The 13,940-nt window shown below is 42.7% G+C and overlaps 1 protein-coding gene across 1 annotated transcript in view; it reads left to right on the top strand.

The window, feature by feature from the left end:
* Cpvl (carboxypeptidase vitellogenic like) overlaps positions 1-13,940 on the top strand; it is a 209,638-nt gene that overhangs the window by 110,307 nt on the left and 85,391 nt on the right. Inside the window, exons 4-7 of the mRNA XM_004652772.2 lie at positions 4,445-4,559; positions 5,556-5,614; positions 7,733-7,812; positions 13,266-13,332. Coding sequence (XP_004652829.2) covers positions 4,445-4,559; positions 5,556-5,614; positions 7,733-7,812; positions 13,266-13,332 — 321 coding nt within the window. The remainder of the gene's footprint in view (positions 1-4,444; positions 4,560-5,555; positions 5,615-7,732; positions 7,813-13,265; positions 13,333-13,940) is intronic.

The raw sequence follows: 13,940 nt of genomic DNA, 5'->3' as shown, positions 1-13,940 counted from the left end.
CATGTTTCATATACTCTGAATCACAACTTAAATGTGATTCATATTTTTAAATTTCTGACCTATGACACTGTAAACTGTAAACTAATAACATAGTTATTTCTTACTTCATTTGACCCCAAGTTTTGCAATGTGGCTTTATACAGGCTGTCTTCATTTACTCTCCTTCTTTCCCAAGGAGCAGGAGGGCTGTAGTCTCACACCACAGAGTTGGATATATCATGTTGAGAATAATCCACATGGCATTGTGGCCTTACTGTAGCCATAATTAATACTAATATAAGTTATCATGACATTGTGATGCCATACAACATACCAAAAGTCTGCATGTCATTCTATGGCTAGCTGTTAGGTGGGTAGTTGGCATTAAGTGTGAACATTCTGGCATCCGACTTAAGCATTTCACTGCAGATAAAGGTGGCATTAGGTCATAGGTTGGTCAACTCACCAAGTGGAAAGGAACATGAGCGGGGTTCTCTTTGAAAGCAGGCTGCTTAAAGGGAAGAGAAAGGAAGGGAAGAGGGTACTTAATAGGTTGGTATTGTATATATGTAACTACAATGATTGAGATGGGGAGGTAATATGATGGAGAATGGAATTTCAAAGGGGAAAGTGTGGGGTGGGGGAGGGTATTACCATGGAATTTTTTTTTTAAATCATGGAAAATGTTAATAAAAATTAAAAATAGCCGGGCGTGGTGGCGCACGCCTTTCATCCCAGCACTCGGGAGGCAGGGGTAGGAGGATCGCCATGAGTTTGAGGCCACCCTGAGACTACATAGTGAATTCCAGGTCAGCCTGAGCCAGAGTGAGACCCTACCTTAAAAAACCAAAAAAATAAAATAAAATAAAATAAAAATAATAATGATAATAATGATAATAATAATAATAATAATAATAATAATAAAGAAAACAGGCTGCTTCAAGGGCTGTTGGGCTCTTTTGCCTCTTTCAGGAAGTACACCTGAGGCGGAGGTGTGTGCTCTTGGTATTCCAGCAATCCAAGAACGTAGGCTCTGCACTTCACAGTTGCACAATAACTATGTTTGGGCACCATGGTGTTTGACTTGACTTTGTAGAGTGACTCTTAGGCTCAGGCTATTTTTTCTGAGAGTTCAGAGATTGCTTTTATCTTGCCAGGTGACAGGAAGGGATGTAGAAAGGCAGGAGAAGAGAGGATAAGTGGAGGCCAGTTACTCAGGGCATCTGAGAGGGCAAACTGCCTACCACCTCCCAGATCCTCAGCCCTGCCTGCACGTGGGAACCACCTGGGATCCTCTGGAAAAGATGAACGGTGTCTGCCCTGATTCATGCCAGGGGAATTGGAATCTCTTGGACTTGAGCCAAGGCAGAAGTACTTTTGAAAGAGTTTTACACATTATTATTCTTTTTTTCACTCAGGGCCAAGCCTGAGGGCCACCGGCTTGCTCTCACACAGGGACCCAGGAGTTCGCATGGACACTGGGGAAGATTAGGGTGCAGGGCTGGGTGTTCTTTGGAACGAGTGCACCTCACCACCTCACATTCCTGGCTGGAACCAGTGCACCTCAGCACCTCATGTTCCTAGCTGAGAGACGGGAATGTGCTCATGCGTTTCCTATCTCTCTATTTGTTAAAATAAATATTTTCATTTGTTTGTTTGAGAGAGAAAGAGTGAGAATGAGTAGTATGGGGGCGCCAGGGCCTCTTGCCACTTCAAACAAACTTCATGCATGCACCACTTTGTGCGGCTGATTTTATGTGGGCACTAGGGAATCAATCCTGGGCCAGCAGGCTTTGCATCAAGCACCTTTAACCCTTGAGCCATCTCTCCAGACCTCCATCTCTTAAAAGGTATCACCTGACCCTATTGTTGGGTGAATAAAAGTAAAATATGATTCTTGAGTGGCATTCAGTAACAAGGCAGAGACTCTTGGGGGAGATAAATATCACATGTCCAAGCAAAACACGTGGTGGCTCCAGGCAAGCTAGGGCAGGGTTTACAGCGGTCACCTCCTGTTCATTTTCTCATCAGAACATCCAAGGAAGCTTGAACCATGATCATTTGACAGGTGAGGAAACTGAGGCTAGAAGAAGCAGGGGATCAGGATGTCATGACTAATATGTGGCTAAGCATGGCTACAGCCCACTCAACTCCCAGTTCTGGGTTTAACTCCGCTTCCCACGGCAGCTCTAAAAGGCTGCGCTGATTTTGATGTTTTCTGCCTTAAGGTAACAGACAAGACCCTCATCTATGTGTTCATGTCATGTCAACCCTTGAAGCAGGAGGACAAAGGACTGAAAAACGGGCCACCAAATAGGGCCCTTTCCAGTCCTCCCATTTATGGATAGTTTGTGTTCAATTCCTCTGTACTTTCCTCAGTAGCTAACATTTGCAGAACAGGTATCATGTGTCACTCACCAGCCATGAAAAACAGTTCATTCAATCCTCCCATCAGCCACACGATGTGGGTACTGTCATGGAACCTCATTTTATAGAGGAGAGAGACTGAGAGAGTTTAGGTATCTTGTCCAAATTCATCTAGCAAAGCCTAGGCTTGTACCTAGAGAGCTGGATGCAGGAGCTCATCACTTACCCATGGTATTCTTCTGACTCTGTAGCCATAGTCCTATTCTTAAAAAATTATTTATTTATCTGAGAAAGAGAGAAAAAGAAGAAGATAGAGAGAGAGAATGGATGCACCAGGGCCTCTACCACTATGAGCTCCAGATGCATGTGCCACCTTGTGCATCTGGTTTATGTGAGTACTGGGGAATTGAACCTAGGTCCTTAGGCTAAATAGGCAAGTGTCTTAAGGGATAAGCCTCTTCTGCAGTACAGTCCTGTTCTTTTGAGGGCCCAGTTTCACTCCCGGCGTCATTTCTATTGCTCCTACAACGATAGCCGTTTGCATGTACTGGGTCTTAATTGTACACTCAGTATTGGTCCAAGGACTTTATCTTGTCCTTAATCTCTTGACATTTGGAAGTGGGTTCTGAGGTGGCCCCCATAACATAGCTGTTGTTATGCAGACCACAGCTATGCTCGGGAGCCCTTTCAACAAGCTTCCAGAACTGCTGCAAAGTTCTAGAGGGAATCTTGGTCACACTTCTGGTGACTAGCGAAGTCAAGGCCCATGTACCTGATCCAGCCACTCTTCCTCTGGCTTCTTGGCAATGGCCTCCCAGGCACCTTTGCCCAAGTCATTCTGGCCTCTGATCACAGTCTCCTCACGCAATCCAAGCGGATGGAGTGCAGCCACCACCCATATTGTCTGTAGGGCCGGCCAAGCACAGAGAGGTGGGGCTTTTGGGTTTGGGGTTGTAGCTGGGGGACCCCAGTTTTCTGTGCTTGGAGGAGAGGACATATGAATAGCAAAGATGCCAAACACGTGGTCACCGGCCTCCCCAAGGCTTTCTCTGAGCCCCATGGAGGCCAGAAGAATTTCCGGCTCTGGAGAATTTTCTCAGAGCCTTCTTCTGTCCTGTCACTCTTTCCCTTGCCATCTACCTCCATCCACAGCTTTGTCAGGGCTCCATGCCTGGCCACCTCTGCCTTTGGGACTCATTGCATTCTACATTGCCCACCCTGTCTAAAGCCCTACTCCTTCCCAGTCCTCAGGGACCCTCTCACTTCACCCTTGCTTCCTTTTCACACCCCTTAATTATTTTGTTTTCATTACTTGTTACTGTCTTTCCCCCATAAACTTGTAAGCTCCAGAAGAATGGGGAGCTTTGCACTAAGTGCTTGACTACATGCCCAGCTTCGAGCAGGCTCCAGCCTAAACTAGTGCTCCATAAACACATAGCAACTGAAGGAACAAAACTGCCCTCATTGGAGGGGGTGGTATTGGCACTACTCCCTATAGCTGATTTTCAACATCTAAATCTACTAATGACCCTTTCTAATTTGTGCTCCCTCATCTGCTATGCAAATGCATGCCTCGTTTTGGGTTAGTCATTTCCCTCTGCTAAGTGGCTCCAGGCCTGTCCGCATCCCAGTTTCCCCATGTTGAGTGGTTTTGCTCTGGCCCTTATGAATACCTTAGTGAATAAAATTTGAAGGTCTGTTGAGCTCTCAGTAAAGGAAGGACTCTCCCTGAGGGAAATGGACACTTTATTGTGTACCTTTTGGGGATTATACAGGTCAAATGGAAGAGCCTCTGAAAATTCAAACAGCTAAAAATTATTAATGCCAGACCCTAGGCAGTGTGTGAGTGTCCAATGGCCTACACTCAAGCAGCTTATCCTTTCAGGTATTCTCCATGCTTCCAATTGCATGCCAACATACTTGCTTATCATGTAGCGGACGTGGACTCACCATTGGGAGTGGAATAGGCCACAGGGTGGGAGACTTTCTGAGTTGCGTTCATGTCTGTGGAAGATAAAGGTTGTGTGACTGTTTCCTTGAGTGTACTTGGGAGGCTTGGTGTACTTCTGCTGGTCACTGTCCTCTCTGTTCCCTGTAGATACAGCCTGAGGAGGCACCAGTGGTCCTCTGGCTTCAAGGTGGCCCAGGAGGTTCATCCATGTTTGGCCTCTTTGTGGAACACGGACCTTATGTTGTCACAAGTAACATGACGGGTAAGTGTTGCTTGGACTGGTTTCCTGGCATATCCTGCATCTGGATCTGCCTCTGCTCCAAAACTAATTCAGAGTAAACAACACACCCTTAGGAATCCCTTAGCAGTTCCAGACAGGAAAAACATAACTTCATGACAATGTCTGTCCAGAGGAGGAGCCCTGGAGTGAATGTCCTATCTGGCCTTCTTTCTCCTTTCAAATTTGGGTGAAAGGGTGTAAGATATTTTCTCAAAGGCTGCTGCTGACTCAAGCATTCTTGGCCTACAAAGCAGTTGGTATTTATTACTATTTGGGTGAGCCCTTTTGCATGGGCCTAATGGAATTATATTTCCAATTATTCACACAAACAGAACACTTTATTAGTCAGTTGCTTATAGGATCTGATGAATGCCTTGGAAACCAGACACTATGGGGGGGGGGGCAGATAGGCAGAGGAAAGACTGGGGAAAAGCAGCCCCTGGCTACATCCCAGGGTCCTCCCCATCTCATGGATTTATTTGGGGGAGGTGGTTGACTTGCCCTGTGCCACCATTCATAACGTGAATCCACTTGTGATGCATTGAAAACACTACATGCCAGTTTTGCTGAAGCTGTTATACTACTCAGCAATGGGCAGAAGGGGGAGAACACAAGAGGACTGGGTGAGGGGTAACTTCTAAAGTTGGACAGATGGCTGTCACGATGTGGGTGAGGGGAAACCTCTAACGTTGGACAGATAGGTGTTATGATGTAGGTTCTTCACAGAGTTTCATTGTCAACCTTCCTTTGGGTATAGACAGCCTTTGACTAGTTCACAAGCACAGAGAAGAGAAAAGAGAAGGTGAAGGTGTGCTTAGTCTCCCCATGAGATCTCCGGCCATAGGAAGGAGAGGTCAGACCTTGGGATTGCTTAGGATAGGGGGTGTGTGCTGGGCCCCTATCTAAGAGCACCCTACCTGGAATATTTTGGGTTTTTTTTTTTTAACAGATCCATCTCTGATTCCTCTCTTTTAACAGTTCATGACAGAGAGTTTCCTTGGACCACCACTCTTTCCATGCTCTACATCGATAACCCTGTGAGTACCACACAGCACTATGAAATGGCAAGTGGTGGCCTCTCTCCTCTTTTTTATTTTTCTGAGTCATGGATAAATAACAGTGTTTTGGTCAACAACAGGCCACATATAAAGTGATGTTTTCATAAGATTTTAATGAACTGAAATATTACTATTAGTATATTAATTATATTAAAAATATCTTATTTTGTTTTCAAGCAAAGATAGAGGATGATAAGATGATAGAAAGAAATATATAGAGATAGATAGATAGATAGATAGATAGATAGATAGATAGATAGATAGATGATAGATATATAGATAGATAGACAAATAGAAAAAATGGGTACACCAGGTCCTCTTTCCACTTAAGTAGATATCCAAGACATGTGCCACTTTTTGCCTTTGGCTTTACATGGGTGTTGAGGAATCAAACCCGGACCATCAGGCTTTATAATCAAGTGCCTTTTAACCACTGAGCCATCTCTCCATCCCTTGCCACCTAGTGTTTTTACTATACACTTTCCATGTTCCAATATGTTTAGCTATATAATTCTTACCATTGTAGTAGAGCTTCTTGTTGTATTAAACAGGGTAGCATGCTGTACGGGCTACATGCCCTTGCCTAGAAGCAAGGGGCTACATGTCTCTTGCATGTTCAGTAAGTTAAACCTTCTAGGTGCATGTACATATTCTCTGATAGTCTCTTAACATGTACACATTTCTCAGAATGTTATCCCCATCACTAAATAATTTATCATTGCATATTTTATAAAGAGAAATACAGGTTATTTTCCTTTGTAGACTATAATTTAATCTGTAGGGCTGGAGAGATGGCTTAGTGGTTAAGGCATTTGCCTGTGAAGTCTAAAGACCCAGATTTAATTCTCCTGAACCAACACGAGCCATATGCACATGGTGGCACATACATCTGGAGTTCATTTGCAGTGGCTAGAGGGCATGGTGGGCCCTTTCTCTCTCCCTTCCTTCTTTCTCTCCCTCCCTCCCTCCCTCCTTTCCTCCCTCCCTCCCTTCCTTCCTTCTTTCTTTCTTTCCTTCCTTCCTTCTTTCCTTCTCTTTCTCCCTCTCTCAAACAAATAAATGAAAATATGTTAAGAATTTAACCTGTAAAGTAAGCAGCCTGGCATGATGCAGCACACTTGTAATCCAAGCACTGGGAGATTGAGGAGGGAGGATTATGAATTTGAGGCAGCCTGAGCTCTATAGTGAGTTCCAGGTTTGCCTAAGCTACATAGTGAGAGAGTATCTAAAGAAACAAAAACAAAACAAAAAATTTAATCTCTAAAATGAAAATCATTCTAAGATTTAGTTTTCCTATAAGTATATTTCATCATGCCTGAGTTTGTAATTCATTTTATTTATTTATTTTTTCATTCCTCAAACTTTATTTTTCTCATTTTCGACCCTGAGAACTGTGCTGTCCATTGAATTGTTCATCCACATTAAGGGCTGAATGTCTTCACTGATGGTATAAATTCCATGTCTCACAGGTTGTTGCTCAATAATGCATTCTTAATCTCTCATAAAGAATGCTAGATGCAGAGCTGGGAGTGGGCTCAGTGTGTAAGAGCACTTGCTATGCAAGCACTAGGGCCTGATTCACCTTAAGTTCAAATGCCCTTCACAGATGGGCACAAAGTCACTCATGACACCTTCTGTGAACTCCTGGGAATAAAGCAATATTAGTTTACAATTACTCTTAATTATTTTAAAACTATTTATCTTCTGAAGATAGAATGGTGTCATGGGCATATTTTCACAAATAAAAGTCTTTGACCACTGTCTTACCTAGCATTCCTTCTAGTTGAGACCAAACCAGACAGCTCTGGGTCCTTTGATTCTGTGTTAAGAATTTTACCTGTAATTTAACCTGTAGTGAGACCAAATAAGGCGACTCCATATGTCAACATGGGGCAGGGTCACCATGAAGAATGACAGGGCCCAGCTCTTCCTGGGCTTTGGGGATAGGAAGACCTTATGAAACTCTGCTCCTCCTGGAAGAGATCTGAAGTCAATGGCATGATCTTGGTAGTCTGTAAGGTCACATGTCACAGTGGGGTGTCTAACCAGGACACTTGTGTCGCTATGCTTATAACTGCTCATTTTTTTCCCTTTCAGGTGGGCACAGGCTTCAGTTTCACTGACAGTCACAAGGGATATGCAGTCAGTGAGGATGATGTAGCAAAAGATTTGTACAGGTAACGCCTTTGCCTCTGCTGACCAGATCTGTTTGTCTCTATAGTAAGACGCTTCCAGTGGCAGATTGCTAGGGATTCATCTTTATTGCCCAAGTTTTGAAACACTTAAGAATATTTCTACGTGAGGAGTGTACAAACACTCAGACTTTCTTCTGTACTGTGTCACCTTGCCAGTGATAACTCGGGGGGGGGGGGCTAGCAGAGAAGTTAGCAAGCAAAGCTAATCGTGTAAGGTGTGATTGTAATTGTGCAACAACATCTTTTAAGATACGATGGAAATGCAGAATTTTTCAGCCAGAGATTATTTTTCAATACTTCCAACCAGATGTCTTAGAAGTTTATGTATCTTTGAGTTTGCCAGGAGATAATGTTTTTTCACATTGTCTTCTTTTCCCAGGATCCTTCCTTTTGTAACTTTCAGAAACTCTATCTCTTCATGGCTATTCCAGACTTCTTCAGTTCATTAACTAGTTTTTATCTCTCCCCTTCATCTTAGAAAATATTTTCTCTAATTGAAAGGAGAGACAAGGGCTAGGGAGATGCCTCTGTGGTCAGAACACTTGCTGCCCAAGATTGGGGACCCGAGTCCAGCTCCAGTACCCATGTAAAAGGCTGGACATGGCTGCATGTGCCTGTGACCCAAGACCAGGGGATATATGTGTGCGCAAAGACACGAGGGATTCTGGGACTCACTGGTCAGTCAGCCTAAGTGAACAACGGGAAACTCCAGGTTCAGTAAGAGATACAATGTCTTAATGTCTCAGGGCATTAAGGCAGAAGAGTGATAGAGGAGGACTCCCAATCTCTCCCTTCGATACAGGGAGGACACATCTGATTACATACATACACCCCCGAACATACACCACATACTATAGACACTGTGAAAAGGGGTGGAGCAATGTAAAGTTGTATGTTTGATTAGACAGTATATACAAAATTTATTCATTGCTCCCCCCCTTTTTTTTTGCTTCCATCATTGCTATTTTTAGTGCATATTTTAAGAAAGTAAGTTGCCCTTTCTTATGTGGCTAAATTTTTCTAGTCTGTACTTTTTTTCTAGAGATTACATCATGAATTCTTTCAGGACGCTTGGGCACTATTTGATGCATCACAAAAATCTACTGAAAGAACCCTACTGACAAGAAATAGCCAGCTCAGCTCCCCAGCCCTACCTCCCTACGCTCTGCCAAGTTCCCTGGGGGCAAACCTGGCCTGTCCCCAAAGGGGGAGGGTATCTGGTAGGAGTCAGTGAGGACAAAAGCCTTCCCATTATTCTTTTTCCTTCCCAAGGTGGATAGATAGCTGAGGGACAAGAAAGACCAACTTTAGTCTTTTATTTTCCTCCAAATACCCTTCCTCCTTCCCTCCCTCCCCGCAAAGAATATGGCTGCGTTCTACTGTCATTTCCTACATCTCAGGATTTTAACACTTGCGTTCAATTTCTGGGAAGGAGAAAGGGTGCTCCAGGTTCCCACACCTTTGCAGGTACAGTGGGGACATATAAGAAGGCCTGCCTCCCCGCCCCCCAGCTCCAGTGCCTCTCTCCCTCATAGACAAAATTGTTGTGGCTGCCCTCAGAAGTTTATCAAGCACCATGTCTCTCACTTAGCACTGTGCTCTCATTCTTCTGACGGGAAGCCTACCCTTCGACAACGCTCTTCTGGCTTAAATCCAAACAAGTTCAGTTGATTAACTCACAAACACCCTGAGGGCGGAGGTTCTGTATTAAAGAAACTAGAGGCTCATCCAGCTCCTGGAAGCCAGAGCCCTGCGCAGCCCTGTCCTCCCTCTCCCCAGAGATCTTCAGCTTCCAGATGACCCTCCATGTGGATATTCACTGCTGACATGTGGCATGTCTCCTCTTGCATGACATGTAAAGAGAACCTATTTCAAAGCATCCATTGTTTATAGCTGGTTCAGTTCTTTTTGCTTCAGGCTCTTAGAACTGGAAAATAGCTAATCAAGAGTGGTGCAGAAAACTGATTTCAGCTGTTTCCTTTATAGTTTACACTATTGGTTTCCTTTTGTGACTGCATTCTTCTCTCCAGCTCACCAGATGGATGTTTGCAATAAGGAGGTTGCTTTGGAGGGTGTAAATGGGCTACTGCAGGTTTAAAGAGCAGAGCTTTCTTCTTCTCCCTTTGAAAGCCATCTCTCTTTAGTCCTGAAAATCCCACTCCTTTTTCCTATTAATAGTGCCTGGCTGGGAGGAACACCCTCCTAACGAGGCATTTAGCATTCTCATTTCTTCTGGTTTTCATTGTGTTTGGAAATAACTTTTTTTCATTAACAAGATGTTAGAATGCAGACTCCATTTTGTTTTCCCTGTGGCGGGTAGGCTACTCAGCCACATCCCTCTCTGGTGTAGAAGATGTGACTGAGTATAAAAGTCCCTTCACTTTGGTTTGGCTTTCCTGGCTGATGATACTGTCCTTGTATCCTGCTCAGTCATGGTGGCTTTGTGCTGCATACCCTTTCTGGAGCTGGAGATGCAGCAGAAGAAGCTCTCAGGCCCTGAACCACATAGTCTACCAGGGGTTCTAGAGTCACCTTCTTGCAGCTGAATGAAGGTGCTGATGTCCCTCCATCTGCATGGTGGCTGGTGATGGGGAAATGCCCTGATTGGCTACACAAGCCTTCCCTGTGAAGCATGTTCACACACAGGACTCTGGGAAATCCATGCAAGTGGAGGGGACCATAGCACAGCTACCTTCCATGTAGAATGAAAAGATGGCCAGAAGGCCCTTGTGTGTGCTAAACATCACAAAAGGCCAAGGTTCCTATTGCCAAGTATATCATTTCTCTGCTCTTGGCTGTTGTTACAACTAACTGGCTTTTGTTGATACATGCGGTGGCCTCTTGTTACCTTGTTATGTGCTATCCTCCTGTTGCTGTGGCAAAACACTTGGAAACATCAACTTAAAGGAGGAAAGGTTTATTCTGGTTTCAAAGCTTACAGTCCATGGCCACTTCCCTGGTGATTGTGGCCCCATGGTAGGCCAGGACAGCTGGCAGGAAGCACGCAGTGGAGTACAGCTGCGCACCTCCTGGCAGCTAGAAAGCAGGAAAAATATGAGAAGAAAGGGCCAGGGGCAAAATATCCCCTTTCAAAGAGACACCTCCAATAAACTACTTCCTTCTACAACACCTCCTAGTAGCCTTTTGAACTGTGAATTCATAAGTAAATTAATGCCTTCAAGACATGCCTTCATTTCCAAACACTTGCTGCCTTGGGAACATTTTGGGTCCAAACCATAGCAGTTTGGAGCTTCTGCTTAGAGTACTTGGACCTCTACTGCCCTGAATGTTCTCTCTCCTCCATCAGGATTGACCAGCTCCTCTGCTTTATGGGTCGGTTGCACATGGTCATTTAACACCCTTCTCTTCCTGCCAGCCACTAGCTAGTCCTCACCAACGATTATGTAAGGAGTACTTTTCTCCCAGCCACTTCTCCTTGCAATTTCTGTTTCTCCTTGCTGTCCTGTAATGCATCTTTCTGCCAGCAAATAATCTTTTCCTAAAATTCTGTTTAGTAGAGAAGTCATTGGCATAATTCCAGTACAGTTTTCAAGTGGAGTCTCCTAAGACAGGTGATTTCTGTGCCATGTATAACCATTACACCTGAATAAATGCATGGCAGTACATGTGTGCATAAACATACACGTGTGTGTGTGTGTGTGTGTGTGTGTGTGTGTGTGTGTGTGTGTATGTATGTTAACATGTCTGATAAACTTTGTAATTCAAACACACATAACTCCAGATTCTATTTTTAAGCAAAATTTTACCATATAATAAAAATAGTCCTTGTATAAAATATAGTTAAAAGCACATTTTATATGTGACTGCAGCTAACTAAATTTGCCTTTTCTCCATTCTTTACTCCTGCATAATAAACACCAAACACTTGCAAAATAAACAAACAAAACACCCCCAGAAAAACAGCCCATTACAAGAACTTTGACTTTGATATTAAAGCTCTGATAACTTCTTCAAGCAAGCTCTAGCTTTGGGAATTTCAGCTTGTGAATCTTGGCGTTTTCAAGCCAGAAGTAACCTGAGGGTTTATCATTCACTTTAGAATACCAGATATATAACATAGGGTGCAGGATTAAATTTTAATTTCAGATAAATAATAAATACATTTTAAAAAAAGCTATAACTATGGTCCAGCCAATGTTTGGACATATTTATACTAAAGCTTTGCTATTTGCCTGAGTTGCAAATTTCATTGGACACTTTGCATGTTTACTTGCTAAATCTGTCCATCCAAATAACTCCCCCACACCAACAGATACTCTAAGGAAATGAGTTGGAAGTTAAAGCATAAGGCTTAATTGAGATTTACAATATTAAATTAGCTGGTGCCATTCTACCAAGCAGGAAGAGCGAAAGGGAAGTCGTTTTTAGCCTGCGGCTTGGGGAGGGAAGGGTGGAGAATGAATTCCTATTTTTATCTCTGCTCTAAAGCCAGCTCATTGCCAGCACAAACGTGGAAGCTATAAAAATATATTTTCCCAAGTTTAGTTGCTACAAAGCCCACTATAAATAACAAATAGCAAAATATGCTGAAACTCCGCAGCAGTGTTTCGTGGTACATTTTTATGGAGTTCTGAAAATTAAGTGTAGCAGGGATCATGGTAATTTAATGACCCAGTTTTGTCTCACCGTAACCCTTGAACTTTCATCCTCTCCTGGTTTCCAGAGCCTAGTTGCCTTTCATCTTCCCTGGATGATCCATTGCATTTAGTCCCTCAGCAGGAAACTGGGACAAAAACCCTCCTAGCTTCTCAGAACTTGCAGTCAAGTCAGCACGTCCATCAATGGTCTGGGTGTCACAGGTTTTGTCTTCTTTTTGGAAAGAAGTTAGTAGAGTTGTTTAAATTATCATTTATTCTTTTCTTATTTAGGAAATAATTCCTTAAGCCTATTTAAATCTATTTCAAAATAGCTTACTAAAGTGGTGATTGTCAGTCATTTTAATGCATTTTTCTTTGCTCTCTTTTCTTCCTTCTGCAGTGTTTGTGTTCTTTTTTTTTTTTCTTATGTATTTTTTTTTTGAGAGAGAGAAAGAGGAAGAAGGAGAGAGAGAAAAAGAGAATGGGTGTTCCAGGGCCTCCAGAAATATGCACCACTTTGTGCATCTGGCTTACATGGGTACTGGGAACCTGGATCCTTTGGATTTGGAGACAAGCACCTTAACTGCTAAGCCATCTCTTCCAGCCCATGTGTTTTTTTTCTTATTAAAATATTGATATTCTGGGAGCTCCATCAAAACTCCATACCACGTGAACTTCTAACCATTCATATGCAATATGGTGTTATCACATAAGACTTTAGAAATATGCCTCACAGGAGCTCACAAAAGAATGAAGCTGATTGCCAAACCATGAGATATGGTAGCAAATTATTCTGATCCAATTTTATGATTCTTCTTTATTGTTTTTCTTTTGCAGTGCTCTCATTCAGTTTTTCCAGTTGTTTCCTGAGTATGCAAATAATGATTTTTATGCCAGTGGGGAGGTGAGTTGAAGTCTTGTTTCCTTGTGTGCTTCAAATATCACTGGGACTGAAATATATTATGACCTGTGTGGCTTATTTATTTTAAGATACACACATGTAGATAGATCTATCCACATATAGTTTTTCTTATTAATTTTCAAATTATCCCCAAAATAGTCTTTTGTGTATAACATTTTTTACAATCTAGGGCTCAGAAAAGCTTCATATATTAGTATAGTATAGTATAGTATAGTATAGTATAGTATAGTATAGTATAGTATAGTATAGTATAGTATAGTAGGTTATCCTGTCTTAGTATTCTGCCTTTTTTCTTATTCTTTCTTCCTTCCCCCCGACTTCCTTTCTTCCTTTCTTTCTTTCCTTTTATTCATTTATTTATTTTGCTGTTGTCATTCATGACAAAGATTTTGAGTCCAGGACAAGTACCTTGTAAAATATACTGCATTATGCATTGTCTGATTCTTTCCTCAGTGCCTAGATTCCATGAAGACAATGCATAGGTTATGTTATTCACCTTTAAAAAAAATATTCTTATTGAGCTGGAGAGATGCCTTAGTGGTTGAGGCACTAGCCTGCAAAGCTATAGGACCCAGGTTTGATTCCCCAGA

Source organism: Jaculus jaculus, chromosome 16 (assembly GCF_020740685.1).
Source record: "Jaculus jaculus isolate mJacJac1 chromosome 16, mJacJac1.mat.Y.cur, whole genome shotgun sequence".
NCBI classification, from domain to species: domain Eukaryota; kingdom Metazoa; phylum Chordata; class Mammalia; order Rodentia; family Dipodidae; genus Jaculus; species Jaculus jaculus.
Note: the sequence above shows the minus strand (reverse complement) of the source record. Positions and strands in the feature narration are given on the sequence as shown.